The 22,452-nt window shown below is 39.5% G+C and overlaps 1 protein-coding gene across 1 annotated transcript in view; it reads left to right on the top strand.

The window, feature by feature from the left end:
- The window catches only part of LOC111869498 (PC4 and SFRS1-interacting protein), a 61,592-nt gene that overhangs the window by 23,389 nt on the left and 15,751 nt on the right, over window positions 1-22,452 (top strand). The window contains exons 8-9 of the mRNA XM_023861067.2: window positions 11,013-11,088; window positions 21,796-21,965. Coding sequence (XP_023716835.1) covers window positions 11,013-11,088; window positions 21,796-21,965 — 246 coding nt within the window. The remainder of the gene's footprint in view (window positions 1-11,012; window positions 11,089-21,795; window positions 21,966-22,452) is intronic.

A 22,452-nucleotide genomic window follows, 5' to 3' on the forward strand; every position in this document is an offset into this window, starting at 1 on the left:
GTGACCACAGTGTTCTGCCTTAATTCGTGACGTTTTTCTAAGAACTGGCTGCCATGTACTGTGCGAAATCAATCGATCTTGCAAGAATAAATTTTTGGACATCCCTCTTCTAAGAATTCCAATTGAGTGTGTTAGTGTGGCCAGCTCAGGGCAATATGATATTATAAACACAGCACATATCAGTCTCTGCTGTTTATAACTTCATAGGAAAGAAAACACGCCATCCATAACAGTTTGAATGAGGAAATGTCTTCCAAGTGCAACACGATTTTGCTGCAAGACAGGCATATGTAACGATGACTTAGCGCAGAAAAACTCATGCCTCATTACATACTGTCCTTCTGACAACAGGCCAGCGAAAAATCTAACAATCTACAGCAAAACCATCAATTATTATGGGCGTTATAACATAGGTGTGCAGCTGGACGAAACATAGACGTCAAACCCCCGCAGACGATTTAAATACCTGACGAAACATGCACGTCAAACCACGCTGAACAGTTACATAAGCAGTCATGGACATTCAGCAAGGAATGGTCCTCCAGCTTTCGGTTGTGCAATACCATATTACTGTTTTAACCTTTATCAGACTAATGTCACCATATGGCATCATTTGAAGTACAGCCGAGTGTCCATGCGTCACCATATGGGTACCCGCAATCCATGCGTGCGCATGGTGTTTTAAAATCTTATTTTAAGATAGAAATTCTTGTTCTACTTACACTATTTTTGGACACCAACTTTATAAGTAGACTGTCTTCCCTCCTGCATCATCTAACTGAATGTTGCATGTCACTGAATGCAGAGTCCTACGTTGCAATTCATGCACTTTGTCCATAATTAACTCTGTTTTCCACGTGAAGCGTGCACACGCAGTGTTAGTCTCGTATTAGCAGGAAGTAGGCCAGTGATGGCGAATGGTCTCCTCTATTCATAACGCTTATAAAAGATCACAATTTCAACTATGCACCATTGCCCCTTTTCGCATTGAAGAATTCGAAATAGAGAAGCCGCTCGTAAATCACACCATTCAGAATGCATTACAGTTTATTCTGAAGGGACGTGGACGCAAGTGGAATGAGGTGATATTCCAAGAACTGCCTCTGTCTGGATAGTCGGGACATACGTGAATAAACAAACAGAGTTTCATATGGTCAATGTAGGTTAAGAAATCGCCCACACTCGGTTATACATATAGCATATGTGACTGGAGAATGTGAGTACGTAAACATCCTCTCCTATTACCAGATTACACACAAGAGTGTGCGTCAGCACCATGCATTTATACTGCAGAAACGTATTGTGCAGAAGCTTTATCCATTTTTGTGGACAGATGCTCAAATTTTGATTTTTTTTTTGGAATCATTGTAACAATTTTTACAGATTCTAAAATCGGTAAATTACAGTATCTGATTCTATATACTTTCTAGATAAAAGTAGCGTTTATTTCGTTCGTTTATCACAAAAATTGTAGAAATAACAGCATTTTGAGTAACATGATTACAATTTTTATTACTCTACAGTGACGGGCATTTAAATTAAATCCGTCCCGTTGCCACTACCGGAATTTAAATGGCCGTCTGATAAAGGTGAAGAGGAGGTTGCTCTTCTCAAGGAAAGTGAGGGCTCTGTTAGTGGTCTGTTGTTGCTGCTGCTTGACCATGGTGGGAGCTCTGCTGGCCTTGGCAGTATCAACAGACAACAGCTAAAGACACCCCGCCATCAGTAGTCTGGGGGATGTTCACTCCTTGCATTGAAGGGCTCCGATTCTGTGTCTTCTGCTGCTGTAGACAAGTAGCCAAAATTTCTCAGTCTCTAGTGAGAGCCCATGAGAATAAGAACAGAAAATGTTTCTTGATGGGGGTTAGTAACCTATTAAGAACTGGACTGGCTAGTGAGAAGCAAGCAAGAAAAAGAGTCACTCTTCACAGAAGCTTGAGGTCTTGGCTGGAAGTTGGTTGTGGGGCCAGCTGGCATCAGTGGCAGGGGCTCTGCTGTCCCTGGTGTTCCCAACAAATGGTGGTTGCAGATGCCTCACCATTAGTACTTCAAGAGTACAGTCCTGTATCAGAGAGTTCAGTTACTGGGTCTTCTGCTGCTGAGAAGCAGCTTCTAAATATTCTCAGGGGCACTCGTGAAGGTCCACAAGGAGTGAGGCTGAAACAGGTCTCTTGATGGGGTCGGGCAGCCTGACCATCAAGAAGATGGAACAGATTGGCCAGCAGAAGTAGCATTCCAGGAAGACGAAGACTCTTCTCAAGGAAACTGAGGGCTCAGCCAGAAGTTTCACTGCAGGCCCAGCTGAGACCAGTGGTGGGTGCTCTGCTGTCCCTATGGGTGAATGACTTAGGGTGACAGGGGTACCCCACTATCACTGATCAAGAGAAGCATACACTTTGTCCATGCCCAGTTCTGAAAGGGCATAAACAAAAGTCTTTCACTCTGGATTGTTAGAGCCCATGGATAGTAGCAGAACTTGGGCTTTGCCATTATGGTTAAGGCTCCTTGAAGGACCAGAACAAGAGTAAGAGAAGCACAATGGACCCAGTAGTGGTCTGAGTGCTTGAAAGAATGCCTGGAATTTGACCCCCCCCCCCACAAAAAGAAGATATGATCTACATTTTCTGTAAGTTTGCCTTACTTACCTGAAACAAATTTCAGGGGGAGGACAGTACAAAGGGTAAAATCCATCCCTTTCTTTCTATTTCTCTTTATGGCGTTTCTTGTCTTGTTGTGACCCTCACCTTCACATTGTGTACTCTGTCTCCTGTTTTGACACTGGTGACCTAATTAGGATGGTGTAACCACTACATCTGGTGTAGAGGAAAATTTACTACTGGAAATTAATCCTTTCATCAGCAGCATCAGTTATAACCAGCAGAAGTAAGACAACCTTTCAGTGCCAGTCTTGATTATAGGCAACATGGCACAACAGTCTGTTCTGGATGGTACTTCCCTCTACTGTAATCGGTCAGAACAGAGAACTGAAATGTAAGAGAGAGATGAATACAGGAATCTCACAGGCCCTTCAAGGATTCACCTGTGTGCACCTTTTTTATTTTTCAGTCTGCAGTTGTATGAAATGACAGTGAAACATTTCTGTGACTCGAACTGTTTTAAGTCATGAATTCATCCTCTACATGACCACAGAAAGAAAGTGTAACAGATGATAATGGTATTTGGAAAGGCGAGGCATGAATTTTTGCCATGTTTCAGGAACAGAAATTGTTGTAAAAATTGTTATAGGAAATATGAATATTTCAAGGAATTTTATTTCAGACTGGATTATATAAATGTTGATACGTGGAGACTTTCAGTGCCCATGCTAAACATTGCTGTGAAGAAGTACGAAGAAAGTGAAATAAAGGTTATGTCCAGCGTCGACCTTTCTCGAAGCAGCAGAAATCACTGAAACATTTGCCACTGGAGAAACTAGAATCTCCATTTGCTGCATGGTTCAAGCAAGCACATGAGAGTAATGCTTCCATAGATAGAACCTCCCTCCGAAGGAGAAGGCATGGTATACCGCTTCTCATCTGGGAGTAGCCAACTTCTCGGCTTCCAATGGATGGATTGACAGATTTAAGAGGAGACATAACACCGTTTACAGAGCTGTATCATGTGAGAGCAGGTGTGTATACCCAGAAACGGCAGAAGACTGGAACAGTTATTGACTATTGCAAAAACTGAAGGTTATGAACTCTGTAATATACATATTACAGGTCTACTTTTCATTTTCCAACCTAGCCAAACCTTCACTTTTCAAGGAGATTTTTGCTGTGATGGTATAAAATCCAAACAGCAGGTTATCGAACTGCTGATGGTAGTTATAAATTGTCACCTCTTGTAACTGGAGAATATAAAAGTTCACATTGTTCAAGGATGTCAAGAGACTGCATACAAAATATGAAGGTAATACAAATTCACCTTTAAGAGACGGCCCTTTAAATTCCGGTAATGGCTGTGCTGTGATTTCTACAGTTTTTGTGATAAACGAACCAAATAAACGCTGCTTTTTTCTAGAAAGAATATAGAATCAGATATTGTAATTTACAGACTTTATAAAATGTGTAAAAATTTTTAGACTGATTCCAACTAAAAAATTCCCCAATTTGTCGTCTGTCTACAAGAATTCATACAGTTCTTGCAAGTATGAATGCGGCTGATGTGGCAACACAGCGAAATCTTAGCTAACCCTGGTTTAGGCTAGCGTGTATCAGTGTTTATTCACGTACGTTCTTTCGGTATGCAGAGATGTGGGCGAGTATCTATTCATTTATAAGAACCCTGATTGTTTATTAGCGCTTACAGCTACACAACGAGTGTTCTGTTCTGACACTGGTATGCTAGTGTATAAGAACTTTCAAGGTTAGCATCCATATAACAGCCCACCACCTCAGAACATTGAAGGTTAGCATTCTGCGAAGTTGTGAGCCAACCAACCATTGCGTGGTCTCGTTTGGAAGACTCGGACATATTTCAGCTCATAAATGACTCCGAATCAGATTATTGTAAAGACAGTTCTGAGAGTGGCGTTGAGGAAAGTGAATCAGAAATTGATTTTGACGAAGAACCATCATCTTGGTCGGCAACCTGGGGACCACCACACCAGCATGGCAAGAGGAGTGTGAATAATTATTCAGGTGGAGCTGTGGGCAAACTGTGGCAAACAGTTATAGCATCTGTCGTCGAACCTGGAAATGGACAAATAAACTATTTTTCCATCTCCTGGATCTGAACAGTTACATCCTGTTGTCACACAGAGAATTTCGTCTCGCTCTTGTGCGGAACATGCTGGAAGGGGTCCACCTCGCCCTCAAAGGACCAGGGGTCGAACCCCTGCCATTTCATTGGAGATATCTTGATTAGAGGAGGCCAAACCACATCACTGGCCGACTTCCTCTACTTCGCAATTGAGATGTTGTGTGTGCTTTTCGCGTGGGAAACGAAGAACCGTCCGGACAAAGTGCGTGAAGTGTGACGTCGGACTCTGCATTTCCGGATGTTTCCAAGAATTCCACACGAAGGCAACATTCCTTTAGATGACAGATGGGAAGACAGACAACTTATAAAGCTGGTGTCCAAAAATCATGTAAGTAGAACAAGAATTTATTTCTTAAAATTAGATTTTAATAAGATGCGCACACGCATAGAATGCGCGCCCTCATATGATGTCATTCATCCCCTTGTGTCATCATATGAGGGCATTAGGCTCTTAAAGGTTAATATGTTACAGAATTTTATGCAAGACCTTGAACTCAGGGCTGGAAATGGGGCTAGATGTGGGAGGACACCATGTGTTTAGTTCCAGATATCTGCTTTTAATAAAGCTTAAGATGTAACAATCATTCCTAACAGCAGCACACGTTCTCCAAGTTCTGATATGGAGTGTCTAGCTAGCTGGCGCTTAAGAGCCATTTTCATCCTTTCTTGTACTTAAGTCATGTGAATAGGTTCCAGTGGTGGACGCTTGTGAAAACAATAAAGAACCTTCAGAGTCCTTAAAAGGCATGGAATTTCATGGCTAGCTGAATAACTATGGGCTTGTTAAGAATTACTCTACTCCACAGAATTAGACATCTGTAGCAATACAGTAAAGCCACTACATAATAAACTGGTCTGCAGTAAAGAATGTACTAGACCTGATGGTATACATTGCATTTATTCAGCCTGTATGCTATACAGGAAGGTTCCATATGCAAGATGTGATCAAAACAGTACCAGTCTGATTTTATGTGTGTGCTCTCAAGTGTTTTTTTTTAAAGGAATTCATAACCAATCACATCATATTTTAATAAAAGCACTGGTGATTGTTATCTGTCCAGATACGTTTTCAGTTGAAGAACCATTGGACAGAGTTTGATTAAATTTAATAACTATACCATTGGAGGGCTCCACAAAACTTGTCCTTTTCATGTAAGATTTGAGGTTTTCACGGCGGTAACTATGAAGAAAGCAGTCTTCTTGGATGTGGCATCATATAGATGTGCTAACCGATGCCATATCAACAAAGCTACACAGGCCATGACCGACTCACATAGCAATGCCCTAGCTTAAGGGTTAATGCCCTCCCATTAACCTTGTCTTTCTGTCCCCGACACAGTATCCTATACAAAACCCTGTTTCTGTCCCAGACCCATCCCCTCTTCTTCTCCACTGATTTCCCATGTAGACTTGTCCCTCCCCCTTCCATTCCCTGCTCAAACATAGCTGAGTTTATTTCCAACATCACTCCAGTCTGCTTGCACCGGTTCTCACTGTCTCTTCGCTTGCGGACTTTCTTATTTCTCCTTCTACCCTGAAGATGGAGGCAATACGTTCCTCTGAAACGTCAGTTAGCACCACATCTACACGGTGCCACATCCCAGAAGACTGCTTTCTTCTTGTCCTTTTCAGTTTGCTGTAATTGATGATAACTACATGATAGCCACAAACTTGTGAGATATGACGTTAGCATTGCCACTGAAATGCAGTAACCATAGTAACCCTAAAATGCATGTAATTAGAGCAGAATAATATGCAACAGTAAGTATGCTAATAGTAATGCAAGTTACAGGGGTAACAAATTTCTGAGCTTGTACTTAACTTCATACCCTCCAGGCAGATGCTGAGGCGATGACCACTCCATTCCAATTCATCTTCCTGATGTTTGGTGCTATATAATTTCAGTGCTGAAAGCGTTTTTAAATAATCCACAGCCTCTCACAGCGTGTGCTTAATATTGTTGATTTCTTCATGAAAGCTGTTTGGAACAGCTAGGAGAAATGAGAGCCGATCACAGTGGCTGCATGATCCTAAGGCATGAAATGGCTTCTTCCACTCGAACACTCGGATTGTGGGTTCAAATCCCACTGAAGGCATGGATGTCGGTGTTTATTCAGGGTTTGTGTTAGGTAGCGGCCTTGCGATGGCCTGATCGCTCCATCCAAGGAGTCCTACCGACTGTCATAGATTAAGAAACTGAATTGAAATTAAGCATTTCACGGATACCCTATGCTCCAAGTGGGAGCAATAGGGATAGAAAAAGGTGAGAATGGAAGAGTACAAGTAACACGTGTCAAAACTGCAGTACAGTTGCACCTTTCCAGTTTTGCTTTGTAAGAGAAGAGGGGTTAAGGTATCCCAGAAGTCTTGGTTGAGAGACATTTTCATAAACTTCTCATCAATCTGAAACTGTAGGAAGCCAAATCCATCCCATCTTCCCAGTATGTTTCTGTTTTATTTCTGTTGTCACTTGCGCCAGTATACGAGAGTCATACTGAAAGTCATGAGCAACAATTTTTTGTAAAGTAACATGCTTTATTATTGACAAACCAAATACACCACCTCAATCTACAGACCTTTCTTTATTTTTCCATATAATCGCCACTTCTTTGTACACATTTCTTCCAGTGTTCTGGGAGTTTGAAAATTCCCCTTCTGTAAAATTCCGTTCCAGCCATCCGAAGACACTGATGCACTGCTTTCTCAATTGCCTCCCTTGTCTCAAAACATCCACACAGCTGATCCTTCACAAATCCAGAAAGATGGTAGTCGGAGGGTGCCAGATCAGGGCTATAGGAGGGGTGTGGAAGAACTTCCCACGCCATCTTTGCAATTGCTTCCAATGTGAGGCGAGCGGCGTGGGTGCAAGTGCTGTCATGCAGGATGATGATGTTTCATCCCGGTCGTTTATTGCACAATGCATGACTGAGCTTGTGCAGTGTCTGGACATAATGAGCAGCATTGATGATTTGCCCAGGTTCCAGGAATTCGGCCAGAATAAACCCCTCTACATCCCAGAAGACTGTGTCCATCACCTTCGCAGCTAATGGCACTGTCTTTGCCTTCTATTCTGATGGAGAATGCAAATGGTGCCATTCCATACTCTGCTGTTTCGTTTCAGACTCAAAATGGTGAAACCAACTTTCGTCACTTGTCACAATACAGAGCAAAATATCATCGCCTTCATGTCGATATCTCTGCAGCAGTTCTGAGGTGATGGCTTTTCGCTGACTTTTGTGGTCTTCGGTCAATAACTGTGGGACCCAACAAGCACAAACTTTCCTATAGCCCAAGCTTTCGGTCATCTCCTGTACTACACTGTGCCCTGTTCCAAGTTTTCGGGCTATTGTGTCCACAGTCACGCCTGTCATCTTCAATGATCTCATCCACTCTTTCCTTGTTGTGTTCAGTTGAGGCTGTTTGAGGACGACTGCTCCGAGGCTCATCTTCGATGCTGGTGTTCCCATCTTTAAAATGTTTTGCCCATTTTCGAACACTGCTCGCACCCATGCACACACTTCCATAAGCACCCTGAAGTCTCTGGTGAATTCCTGCAGCAGGGATTTCCTCTTTCACAAGAAATTCGATGACAGCAAGCTGGCAAAACGACATATCATCGTCGGCCATTTTGTTAGGAATGATACTGGTGACATGATGCAAGCTATTGACGTCACAAGACACTCAAGGTTAACACAATAGCTGGTTCCACCTACCACCATACTCTCTTTCTTCTGCTGTTCCCAGGTTGCATGCAAAAAAAATGTTGCTCATGACTTTTGGTACGACCTACGTACCATATATGCAACACTTAAGTCATTTAATATAGGATTCTGAATTTGTACAAGGGTTATATAAAAAATAGTGGCAACACTGCTGTAACATGAAAGATGTGCGTCATGTGGCACTATCGCTGTCTGTAGCTGATAGCAGAAGTTCAGTTGAAGTAGTGCAGTGTGTGGCTCTGGTTGTGTTTCATTGAGTTGCATTGTGCATCATGTTGAAGTGCAGAAGCCCAGTTCAAGCACCCTAACAACATGTTTACGAAACAAGAACAACGCTCCTGGATACAAATTGAAGTTGCACGAGGTCATCGTGCACAAAACTGTTATCATGGACTGGGAGAAGCATGTGGTGATGCTGCTTTGCCTTATTGCACAGTGGCACGATGAGTGAAATTGTTCTGTGAAGGGAGGGATGCCATTCAGGACAGCCATTGTTCAGGATGACCCCATGTTGACAACCACACAATTCAGCTTCTTCTTTGCTGGATGTCGATCATCGATGGGCTGCGCGGGAGTTAGCTGCTGAGGTAGGCATATGTCACAAAACTGCTTCACATTCTGCATGATATTCTTGGATACCGCAAAATTGCAGTGTGATGGGTACCCCATACAATGTCCGAGGTGCAACTGTAGCAATGTTATGCAATTGCACAGGACTTGTTGGACCGGTGCCAGAGGGAAGGTGACGACCTCTTTGGAAGGATCATCACTCTGGACGAAACTTGTGCTCGCTCATACGAACCACACTTGAAGTGACAATCAAATGAATGGAAGCATCCTGGCTCTCCTCGTCCAAAGAAAGTGTGCCCTATACAGAGTAATGTGAAGGCGATGTTCGTTGTGGCATATGACATTGATGAGTGATACTGCACCACACTGTACCTCAACGACAAACAGTAAATGCTGCCTACTACTGCAGTTTCCTGCGTAATTATCTTCGTCCAGCGCTTAGGAGAAAGTGATGACACTTGTTGGCAGTGAACCCCATCATCCTTCATGACAATGCAAGGCCTCATACTGCTGACACTGTCAAGGATCTCATTCGCCGCTTGCGATGGGAGATACTGCAACATCCGCCATACTCACCTGATATGAGTCTGTGCGAGTTTGATCTCTTTGCCAAAATGAAAGAACCACTGTGAGGGACACGTTACAACAGAAGAGAGGAGATTATTCATGCTGTAGAGTGGTCACTGCTAGACATCAACAGAAGTGGACGCGGTGATGGTGTTTGACACCTTCCACAAATTTGGCAGAAGGTAGTATGCATGGGGGGCGATTATATTGAAGGAATGTAAGTGTGTTTACCTCAGGTAATAAAGTCATTTCAGAACTATAGAGGTGTTGCCACTACTTTTTATCCAACCTTTGTATGTTGAACTATGAAGCGTGTGTAACTTTTGTAAAATATTAAGTACCATGGTGGCCTCAGGGAATGTGTATTTCCTGTTTTGTTTGATGATATTTCCTGTTTGACCATGGAATGGCAGTGGCAGACCTGAAACTATTCCCTATTGATTGATGACACATACAGTTAAAACTAGGTGGATAGAACATGCATCCCCTTCTTGTACCTCTGTAGCCTGTGTAGTGGTGTCAGTGTTCACTGTAGAGACTCGTTGTTTTATATGTTTCTAAAATCCAGTGATGCTTCTGACTTGTGTTTGGGAAGTGTCTTGTTCCAATCTCATCTTGGAAACAAACTACCCTGAGTGGTGGTTTTTGTCAACCCCTGTAGGAAGATGCAAGGTTTGTACCTCAAATCTGGCCATGAGTGCCTCCTTCAACATCCTTTCCAATTCATTCACTGATCGTATCATGCAGTGCTGTATAGTCTGAGCTTACCAACACTGTTCTTAAATAAACCATAGATAAAATAGATTGAAAGATAATAGTTTTACAAAAGCTTTCTGCATTGTCAGTAGGAGGATGTCCGGCCAGAAGTACTCAGAAATGGTATGATGAAGTTTGCTTCCTCATAAATAGTTTCCATCTCTCACTTCCTTGTTTATGTGGTGGCTTTTGGCCAGGAAGAATATGGAAGTTGTCATCCATCCCCTTCACTCCATTGTCCCCCAGACTTTTTGTTTCCAAAAATAAAATTTTAGTTCAGAATAAGAATTTAATATTTTGGAAATTAGCAATACTTAAAAAATTTACTGAAGTTGTTAAACAGCAGTTACTGAAATAGGACTTACTGTATTACTAGGAATCTGCAAGGACCCCACATAGGTGGGAGTGTGTTAGAATATGTAGAAGTGAAACCTGTAACTTATTTTAATGGAGTGTGAGGCAGTTTTGGTAGCACCTCGTATATTCCTTGTGATTCATAGACAGTGATTTACTGTCGTATGTAATTGAATCCTCAGTAGCTATTCATATAAAAAGGTGTGAGGGAGAAGGAGATGGAATTTAATCATTCAACCTTGTTCTTATAGAAGACTGTTCTATGTGTTATTTGCACAGGCTCATACTCCACCAAGTGAGAAAAGGTCAGAGCAGAATGCGACCAACAAAGCTGATGATTCTTATCCCATAACAGGTAAGGAGATGCAGGGTTGAAAATAAGTATGTTGGTGCAGATTTTTTTTGTGTTTTATATCATAAACTGTTATGCCCTATATAGATAAAAAGAATGTTACTCTGTCTGAGGTTAAAATATAAGTACACAATGATTTATTTATTACAAAATTCAGTTTATGAAAGTTTTGTAGAATCAGTACGCATGACCCAGTTTGACAGTACTCACTTTAGTAACTTTACAACTTCTGCTGTATGTCCATTACCATGATGCTTTTGCTTTAGGTAATATGGACAGTACCTTATGGGACAGAATGTTATGATAAAACTGTCATGTCTTATCCTTCCATGTTATAGAGGGAAGGAGAGTTCAGTTCATCATATATTTGTGTTATTTTTCTAGCTTTTGAACAAATAGACATAATTTTTTAAGCTTGATACATGCCATTTGAGTCATTAATGCTCTCTAATTATGTGTCATTGAAAAGCTTAAAATTGAATCATTTCAGATTTTGGGTTTGTAGTGACACTACCACCGCCACTACTAATGGCTACAGCCCAGTTTGGGCCTTCACTGCTTTCAGTTTCTTAATTTTATACACTTGGTGGGACTCCTTGGATGCTAATCAGCCCACCACAAGGCTGTAACATACACAGGACAACGCGAACAGAATAAATACAAACAAGCATCCATGGTTTGCGTGGGATCGAACCCACAAACCTAATATTTGAGTGGGCAAAGACATTTCATGCCTTAGACTTTGTGGTCACTGTGATCAGATGTAGTGTCACTAGTACCACAAAGGCAAAAATAATATCGTCTTATGTGACTATTTAAGTTTTATCACTTGAGGATTTATCTCCCTTACATGTTTCGATCCTTACGGATCATCCTCAGAGGGTATCAATACTTTCGGGAACTACTATTACAATAGACGTTAATTGTATGGATACACATATGATGTCTAAAATGCACAATATACGCAATGTTCAACCTTCCACATTCACGGCAGCCTTCTTGGTGTTAAAACTTTTTAAAAAGTTTGTTTTAAAAACTTTCAAGATGAAGCTTAAAATTTATGAACCATACAGGTTCGCGTCAAATCTCCTCTTGTTATTCGTGGAGGTGGCTGGTCCTGTGCCACCTGTTTATCTTGCGAAAGGAGATTCTTAGTATTTCCGTGTTTATGCGTGGCCTGCTGTGTTGTTTACACATCATATGTGTATCCATACAATTAACGTCTATTGTAATAGTAGTTCCCGAAAGTATTGATACCCTCTGAGGATGATCCGTAAGGATCGAAACATGTAAGGGAGATAAATCCTCAAGTGATAAAACTTAAATAGTCACATTAGACGGTATTATTTTTGCCTTTGTAACTGTTAGTGTGATGGACCAGAATGAAACAAATCACTAATACTGAGCCCACAGATTTTGTGTGATTATGGAGCTTGAAAATTTATGTCACATTTTTTAGCGAAGGGGAGAGTAAAATATAACACATAATTTTGTATGAAGATTGAACCTAATTATACCTACATATTGTGTATGAAAGTTCCTGCATGCTAAGAAAGGTTTTTGTGACGGTAAAAATTTGGATTGTGGTCCTCAGGGATATGACATCTTGTAGTCTCATAAATGTTTAACCAGCATTTAAGAGTAACCTACTCCTCTGTCTTCTGTCCTGAAAACAGAGGCAGGAAGTACCTCAGAAATGTTGGTAACCACTTGCAAGACTATTGTTCACCCATCTGCATCCCTGTGTTTCTATTGGTCTCTTTCCTTCTGGCTTTCCCACCAATATCCTATATGCATTCCTCTTCTCCCCCATTCATGCTACATGCCCTGTCTATGTCATCCTTTACTTGATCATTCTAATAATACTTGGAGGAGAGCACAAGTTATGAAGCTCCTCATTATGCAGTTTTCTCCAACCTCATGTCACTTCATCTCTCCTCGGTCAAAATATTCTCCTCAGCACCCTGTTCTCAAACACCCTCAGTCTTTGTTCTTCAGTTTCTTTTTTTTAATTCGCTTAGTGGGGGGTGGAGTCCAGCTGGGTCCACTCAGCATGGCCGCCATTGATTAGCCTATTGTACCTGCGCTGGGTGATTATGATGATGGAGAATTTGGTGGAATGAAGATTGTCAGGGGAAACTGAAGTACTAGGGGAAAACCCGCCCCAGCACCACTTTGTCCACCACAAATTCCACTTGACCAGACCTGGGCTGCTGTGGTGGGAAGCCAGCGACTAACCGCTTGAGCTATGGCACGGCCATTTCCTCCCTTAAGGTCAGAGACCAAGCTTCACACCCAGACAGAGCCACAGGCAAAATAATAGTTTTTAGACAGCAAACAAGAAGACGAAAGGTGCTGAACTGAATGGTAGCAAGTGTTACCCAGATTTATTCTCCTTTTAATTTCCTATTGAAACAAGTTTTTGATCTGTTACTATTGTTCCCAAATATTTGAACTGTATCAAATTTTCAGAAAATCTGTTACCTATCTTTATGTCACGATTTTGCCCTGCATTCCGGTGACGAGCAATGTAGGCTTCACCTCTCAGAAGACAGTAATCTTCATAGATTGCACAAATACTTCCCTGTTGTACTACTTACAAATACTGATTTCATGGTGCTGAGTCCTTGAGAAGGTGAGAGTTACTCACCTATTCTAGAACTTCCCAGCCTTTTATAGAAGCAGAAGCTACATTAGTGATGCTGGAGTGTATTCAGAGCCAGATGAATTCAGATCACATTCTCACTGTACTGTTGTATTTTAGTGTCCTGTTGCACCTCATTGTACATCCAAGATTTGTTGTAGAACTGTATACACCTAGGTTTCCCTTGTGGCTTTTCACGTTGGATGTTTCATTAACATTTTATATGTGATCCTTGTCCTGTACCTGATATATCCTTACCTATCATCATCCTTTATTTGTTCACCCTAAACACAGTAAGTGAAGTTCCTTACCATGCAGTTCTCTCCAGCCTCCTGTTACTTCCTCTCTTTTAGGTCCAGATATTCTCAGCGCCCTTTTCTCGTATAATTTTGATATTTTTTTCTTCTTTTAATTGTGAGGAGCCAAGTTTCACACTCATAAAAAGCAGATAACATTGTAGTTTTTCTATCTTGGAATTGTTGTTTAGAAGATAGGAAGATAAAGGATTCTGAGCTGAATGATAGTAAGCATTCCCTGAGATTAATCTGCTCTTCATTCATAAATCTAAAGATTTTGCACTGTTGGCTTAGGGGTATTAAACTACATGAATATTAAATACTAATACAAATGACAAATTGTAGCACTAGTGTGCTGACATGCATTCTTTGAATGTTACAGGGGTTTTTTTTTTGTTTTTATATATTACAACTTTAGTCAGATGTAAGGGGAAGGATGCATTAATGCATCTTAACATGGTACAACTCATTAACTGCACACTAATCTGTGACAGCGATTCGTGTGATCATAGTCATTACATCTTGTGTGAAAGAAGTTACCTCCACCAAAATTTAGGTTATGTTTGTAGAAGTTCAGGTTTTGGTGTATTTAATATATTTGAACACCTGTGACACATGATTTGAACCTAATCTATCAAGCATCTGTAATCAGATATGAAATTTCCCTTCCTTCTTCACGTTTATTTCAAATAACTTCTTATGGTTAGTTTGAACTTGTTGAATATTTTTGTCAGGAATACTTTCAAATGGTAAAATTTCCACCTTCCCAGTCCCAACAGTGTTTTCTCCTAATTTATTTTACAGGTAATGTGTGGGGGAGAGATGTCAACCTATGTCTGATTAAGAGCAAAGTTGTCTTTATGCTTTTGTAATGCATGTATGAACTACTCAGATGAACACAAGACAGGTTAATATGAGTAGGTGCATGTGTCAGTAATGTGTGTTAAATCTTTCTGTAAACTGAAAGTTTGAAAGATCACATCAACCTGTAAGGATTTTGAATATGCCTTATTGAATTGAATTTATTTACATTCTATAAATCCTAAGCAGGTTAGTACCTGCTTATTGTTTATAACTCAGAAAAATCAGTCATAAAGTGAAGAATGTGGCCAGTATTACCTTTTTAAAAATATGTTTGTTATGTGAAGTGTTTCTACTCCTAAGCTTTATTTAACTCATGTCACCATTGATTATGTGCTCTGTGGATTTGATGTGGTAGGGATTTAATTCCCCATTGAAGGAAATTTGGTTGTTTGGTAGCATTGTAAAAAGAGAAATGGAAGCAATAATTAGTTCAGAATTATAAACATGCTGGTTTTAATTGTTTATTTACATATACCATTCATCAGTCCATATTAATTTTAAATGCAGTATTAAAAAGTATCTTGTTCATGAAATATTTTTCTGCGTCTAATGTGTATGATGCATTTTCAATCATGAATTAAGCTTTTAAGTTGAATTGTCCATTGTTGCCCAATATTAAAGACTTAACACTTTCAGTTCCTTACTGTTGCAGAACAGTTTCGTTTTGTAAGATAGAATTATATATTCTGTTATTAACATGTCTACATCAAGTTTAGCCGAAAGAAATTGTAGAAATCTTGAAGAAACGGAACCTGAACAAATGTTAAAGAATTTAAGTATTCAAGAAGATGAAGATACTGGTGCACAGAAGCAACAGTGCTCATTTGGCAAGCAAATTACTATCTGTTCCCCCCAAGGCTGTAACATAAGGCCATCCACATTTCTTGGTTCTTTTGATAATACACATATAAATGGTAGTCACAGTGATATTAATGCTGATTCTGACAATTATAATGGCAGAGAAGAATATGAAGATAAGAATAAAAATCTTGACAATGAATTGAAGAGGAGTTTATTATCACATTATCATCCTAATAATGATAGTCAAGTGTCAGACACTGCTAGAAGTTTAGAAGTGAGCAAGGAATTATATAACAAAGGCACATCGAATAGTTTGAAAGATAATCTAGTAAAGCAGCAACTAGATTGTGCCCCACCTTCCTGCCATTCAGGTAAAGAATCTTACCAGCATCATAAAAATTCAAATAACTATTTTGGTGTAGATATGACGTATGAACATTTAATTAATGATAATAGTTCTAATGATTCTAATGGCATCTCAGAACCAAAATTACTGGATGCCTGCAGTTTATTGCCTGTTACTGGTGATAACATGCAGTCACATGCACAGAGAATGACATGTGCCGATGGCAATTTTGAAATTGCAACAGTAAATAAGGAAACATTTTCATTGAATGATATTGCTTGCGTTTCCTACAGTCATCTGCCAAGAAGAGCAAATGAAGAATCACCCATACCATTTTCTTCAAGTCATGAGAGTAGAGACACTCATACCTTAAATTTGAAGCCTCTTCAGTATTTTGATAGTTCTGAAGTTTCAGGTGTGAAAGAAAGTTTGGGAAACACTGATAGTAATATGAATTTAGAATTGTCTTCAATTAAGGAAGAAACAGATTACATTAATACTTCTTGCAGATCCTCTGATTTCCAGTCAGTATATGACAAGCATGATTGTGCTCACAATTTAACTCCTCTTCAATGGTCCAACAATGCAGAATTTGTAAGTGTGAAGCAAGAAATATTGGATTGTGCAGGTGGCATGGATGTTGAAGATTCAAGAGAAATGTTATCGGTCAGTAATATTTCTTGTGCTTCATATAATTTGAGGCCGAGAAAGTACCAAGATAGTAGCTCAGAACATGTCTCCTCAAGATGTAAAGAAGATACAAGAATTTCCATGTCTGATTCCAGTGAAAACTATAAGTCACATAGTGTTGATGATATGCTAGTAAAGCAGTCACCCACATATCAAATGATTTCATCCAGAAGTTATAATCTTCGTTCAAGGAATTGGTATTGTAATTTGGTGAAGACAGATGTAAATTTTAAAGTGAAGAAAGAAAGTGACAGTGAAGAAAATGTTGAAAAACAGAAATGCTACAAGAAAATTTCAGGTTATAATCTTCGTCCAAGAAATACACACACAGGTGAATTGACTTTAGGTCCAGGGGGAACTTGTTTGTTTAATTACGATCCTACTGTGCATTATTTACAAGTAAAAAAAAATAATGATGCTCAAGTTGAAAACCAGAGCATGATTTCTACTAACATATCTTGTGGAACCTATAATCTGCGACCAAGAAAGAGTCCAGGTAGTGGCTCAGTTCATAAGGAAGGTTCAAGAATTTGTCTGTCTGGTTTAGGCATTAGGTGTAAATCAGAGAATGTTGAGGATGTCCTAGTAAAACAAGAAACATCTCTATGTGATGATAATATTTTTTCTAGCCCAACTTCAAACTGTGAGAAGAGTAGTCTGCATAGTTGCAGTTCTAATGGTGTACAAGTAAAACAAAATAGAGTGACGCGTGGTGGTTATTCTCAAATCAAAAATGAAATCTTAATCTCCTCTTCTGATATCTCTTGTATCTTGCGACCTAGAACCAACCAAGGTGAGTGCCCAAAACTCGTTTCCTTACAACATAAAAAAGGCACCATAGTTTGTTCTTCTAATTCAGGCCACAGTCTGAAGTCAGATAGTGCTCAGGAAAGAAAAGTAAGAGGAGAAGTAAAACAAGAACCAACTGTATCTGATGTAGATAGTTTAAGTTACAACGTGTGTTCAGGGGTTCTGTATCAAAAGGTGAGGAGCATGGGTACAGATATGCAACTGAAAGAAGAAATTATTAATGATAAAAACAATAAATCTAAGTTTTATGGGAAGAGATCACCTTATAAACTACGAAGCCATCGCAGAAATGATTTTTTACACAAAAATAATTGCATAAAATCAGCAGAGATTGTTGCTGCTGAAGATACCATACCCAGAATAACTGTAAACTGTTCTCATTTAAGTGACAAAACACTGAACCTGGAAGAAAATGCAAGTGTTGGTAACTACATGCATGTGGTATCAGAAGTTACGTCTTCTGAGAGAAATGTTTCTTACCGCCTTCGGTCTCAATGTGTGATTAAAGAAATTCTTCACAAGGAATTGTCTTTCAGGAAAGATATTGAGGAGGAGGAAGGTAGTGAAGAAGAAAACGCATTATTTAAGACATCAAGAACAGTGTCAGGTGAATCCATCCCAATCGAAAGTTCCAAGAATGTGAACACTGAACATCTTGAGCAACGGTTAGCTGTCAAAAAGAGAATATGGCCTCCAGGTGTTAATAATGCAGTTGACACCACAGAAATTCAAAATTTAGGCAGTGTAGAATTCATGAATGATAGTAAGTTTGGTTGTGCAAAACAATCATTCTGTGAGGATCTAAAACAAGAAATAGTTGCTAAGTGTGCAGATGGAATTTTGTCAGTTCAAGAGAGGAGTATTGGTGACATAAATGAAACAAACTTAGATGAACTGATATGTTTAAGATCTGAAAGACAAATACAGAAAAATGTAGGAAGTCAGAAGCAGTGTATTTTTCACAGTGAAAATCCTGAATTGGAGTGTCTGCAAAACTGTCAGTCTGATGAATCATGTATTGTCCAGGATGAATATCAGGTGTTTGAGGATAAGCAACATAGTGAAGAAATGGATTGTTTTGAGATTAATACAGCAGATCTCCATCCTTCAGGAATTAGAAGTGATTTTCAGCCTTGTGAAGAACTAGACATGGGTAGAGAGGCTTGTCTATTGTCTGGTCACAGTGGCAGTCCAAGTAACAATGTGGCACAAAGTGAGAATGTTCAGATTGACCTTGTTGAACATCCTGGTGCTCATGGTGAGAATATTGGTGGTGTATCATCACAGATGGATGATCTGAGTTACAAGCCATTGAATGATCTTTGCAATTCACATGCTCAAGGTGAAAAATCAAATAATCAGGATCTCTTTTTAACTGAACTACTTAGAGGTTTGGCGCACAATGAGAACAATGCAGAAAGTGGTGGAACCTTACAGGATACAAAGGAATTCTCATATAATGAAACTTCTTTCATAAAAGATGCAACTTCAACATGTGAGCAAACAATTTCAGACACTGATAGCAGTATACACAAAGAACAACATCTGTTGCTTGCCAACGATGTTAACATGACCAAGGATCAACAGTTATTTCAGACATATAATAATAGCATGATCAGAGAACAGAAATTGATCTGTATAGACAACACAAATATAGCTGAGGAACAAAAATATGTTGGAGATATATCTCACAGTCAGTCTTGCTGGGGCCATTCCAAGAGCTTGTTAAATACTGGAAATGATCCCAAAGGAAGTGGAATAATTTATGAGACAGATGATATTTTAACAGCAGTGGATGTTGCTGTAAATGGAACAAAAACCGTAGAAATTTCAGTACCACAAAAGACAGGTGAAGGTTATAAGAAAGCAGACATAAGTGTACCAGTTGAAGTGCCGTTGCCTGAAATTGGAGATGCATTAACAGCAGAAAACTTTAATAGGGATGGACCAAATATGTTGAAAATTTCTGATGCAAAAAAGTTTTTATTCGCAGAAGATGATGGAGGTAGAATTCCTGATGCTACTGATTTACAAGACAGAAACGTTTCTGATGTAGACATGGTTGAACTTTGCATGTCAATTCCAATGCCCAGGTTGAGTCTTGTTGATGGGCCTGAGCCTAGATTTGGTATGTGTGCTTTATTCATGAAGTAAAATGCAATTCTTAGTAGTAGTAATTTTTGCTGAGCTTTTCTTGCTGCAGGGATATTTAATATTGGAATTTTATATCAGTAGTGGAAGGTGTATGTTCAGAATATTCAGTAAACTGCAAGTCATGTCATTAAACATTACAAGTCTGAAGTTTCTTTGGGGGGATATTTCTTGGTTAGTAAACGATGGGTTTTGAATATTTTGACTTATAAACAGGATTAAAGCAGATTTTGGGTTCTTGCAACAATGACTGTGAAAAATACGGTCTTCAGAACCTTGGCTTACTTCCTGCTTCTTTTGGTTTCTTGCTTCACTTTTCAGCTTTGAATCTGGAGGTGATGTGTTCCCCCAAAACACCAGGCGGTCCCAAAATGACATGACAGTATAACACTGAAGATCATATTCTTCATGGTTTTAAAGTTTTGACTAATCAACTCCTGAATCCAGCCCCCCTCCTCTTCTTTTTATTGCTAGATGGGTAGGAGTAAGTCCCTTTATACTGCAGCCACTTCTGGCCTATTGTAACAGACCCAGATGATAGGTGAGGGTGATTGTGGAGCAATTGGAGGAATGAAGATTGGCAGGGGAAACCGAAGTACTCAGAGAAAACCCGCCCCAGCGCCACTTTGTCCACCACAAATCCCACTTGACCAGACCCAGGAATCCAGCCCCTTAGTATCTTGATTCACTTAGTCTTCAGCTTTGAATCCGGAGGTGATGTGTTCCTCCAAAACACCAGGTTGTCCCAAAACAACATGGCAGTACAGTAGTGAAGATCATATTCTTCATGGTTTTAAAGTATTGACTAATAAACTCACTAATCCAGCCCCTTAGTTTAACAGAACTGGGGATGTTTACTGCCACTGAAATGAAAAGTGTCCGTGTTTAAGTGGATTCTGTGTTGCCACATTCTCAGGTAGGTTGGAGATGTAGAGGTGACTTGCATATATGGAGAGCAGCTTTGAATATACTGAATAAGTAGTTGCACACAGCTGACAAGTGGTAATCCTCCAGTTTGGTCATTAGGTGGGGAGCTAACAACTTCTTACTACAAAAGCCACCATGTTTTGAAGTGTTACACAAGGCCTGTAACTTGGATATTTTGGAATGACCTATGCAACAGAAAGTGGACATGAGATTTGGAACTTACAATATCAGAGTCTCTCTGTAGGTCAGGTTCACTGAAAACAGTAACAGGAGGATTAGCAAAGTATAAGTTAGATTTAGTGGGATTACAAAACTTCAGATGATATGGTGTGGTTATGAAACAGCAAATTATTATGTATCTTTGTGTGCAAATGGGAGTGCTATAGACAGTGTCATGTAACTTTGAACAAAGCCCCACATTCCTAGTCAAATCGCGTGCATAGCTTGTGGTTGGAGCAGTTTCTTAACACTCGTTCTTCCACTTTCACCCCCTTGTCTGAAATTTTTCTTCTGCACATTCAAAGTTACTCTTGGCCTTGTTCCAAGTTATGTGACACTTGCTATAACCATCAGTTAGGGACTTTTATATGTATATACATACATAAGAGAATGATAGTAGCAGTTAAAAGGGTAAAGTTTGTTAGTGGCAGGATATTGTATATGATACTAAGCGGACATTGGTGTGATACTTTGTTTTTAATTCACCAACTTAGGTTAAAGTTATGATGAAAAGGACATCTTCTATGAGGAAGTAGTACATGTATTTAGTCAGTTCTCTAAGTGCCGCATGATAATTTTGGTAAGAAATTTCAATGCATAAGCTAGAAGAGAAGGCATTTTCAGACAGGTAATTGGAAACAAAAGTTTAAATGAAACTAATAATGATAATGGGGGCAGAATGGGAAATAGGAAAGTGCTTTTAAAGTAAAAACCAAGTGGGTGCAAACACCGAGGGCTAATTTCTGCGCATAAATCATGCCTGTTGTCTTGCTGGGACAGATGTCTTAGTTCTGTTGGTGATACGTGGAGAAGTAGAGAGTGTGTTTATTTCTTCTTGTTCTGTTAGACGTCTATGTCAAGAAAATAAGTACAAACATAACACATCCTGAGATATTTCTTACTGAATAGCCCCAGACTTTTAAAAAAAATTCTAGATATGTTTTAACTGTTTTATATGACAGGTGCTGAAACAGTGAAGGAAGTTAGTAAGGACAGTGAAACAGCAGCTAATGAAGCAGAAGGCGAGAATGTGAATCCCAGTCCTTACAAAGGAGTAGTGTTGATGGCAAAAACACTTTCAGGGCATGTTGTTGAAATAAAGGTGGATCAGGATCGCCCAAAGTCTTTCAAGGTACAGTATATTGCCAGTTACAGCATATGTGTACAGAATGTTTTATTTGGTAATTATTCGCAATATTTGTTTTCTGTTTACTACTTTTTGAAGTTATTGAAGGTTCGGTTTATCAACCGAGAATATTATTTGGAACCAGATAATAAGATGATTGTGTTATGAATGATATGGAGTGCACATGTCCTGTTAAGGTACTGTCCCAGAAAATGTATTGAGAAATGGAGGAAAAGTATGAAAAATTACTGTACTGACAAGCAGTTAAGTTTCAGGTATATCTCATCTGATCTATTGTGGTGGTCAGAATTATGAATATTAGCATTCCTGATTTGGTTTACTAGCCTTACTTGCATCAGTAACACCAGACTGCTTCATGAGGCTTAAGAAACTGAGGATTAACAACAATTAACTGCTGGGATTACTGAATTTTTAGGCTTGAATGGACCACTGCTTTTTCTGTGGGTGCTACAGTCTATGATGAACCTTGGCC

This window comes from Cryptotermes secundus, unplaced genomic scaffold (genome assembly GCF_002891405.2).
Source record: "Cryptotermes secundus unplaced genomic scaffold, Csec_1.0 scaffold2396, whole genome shotgun sequence".
In the NCBI taxonomy this organism is placed as follows: domain Eukaryota; kingdom Metazoa; phylum Arthropoda; class Insecta; order Blattodea; family Kalotermitidae; genus Cryptotermes; species Cryptotermes secundus.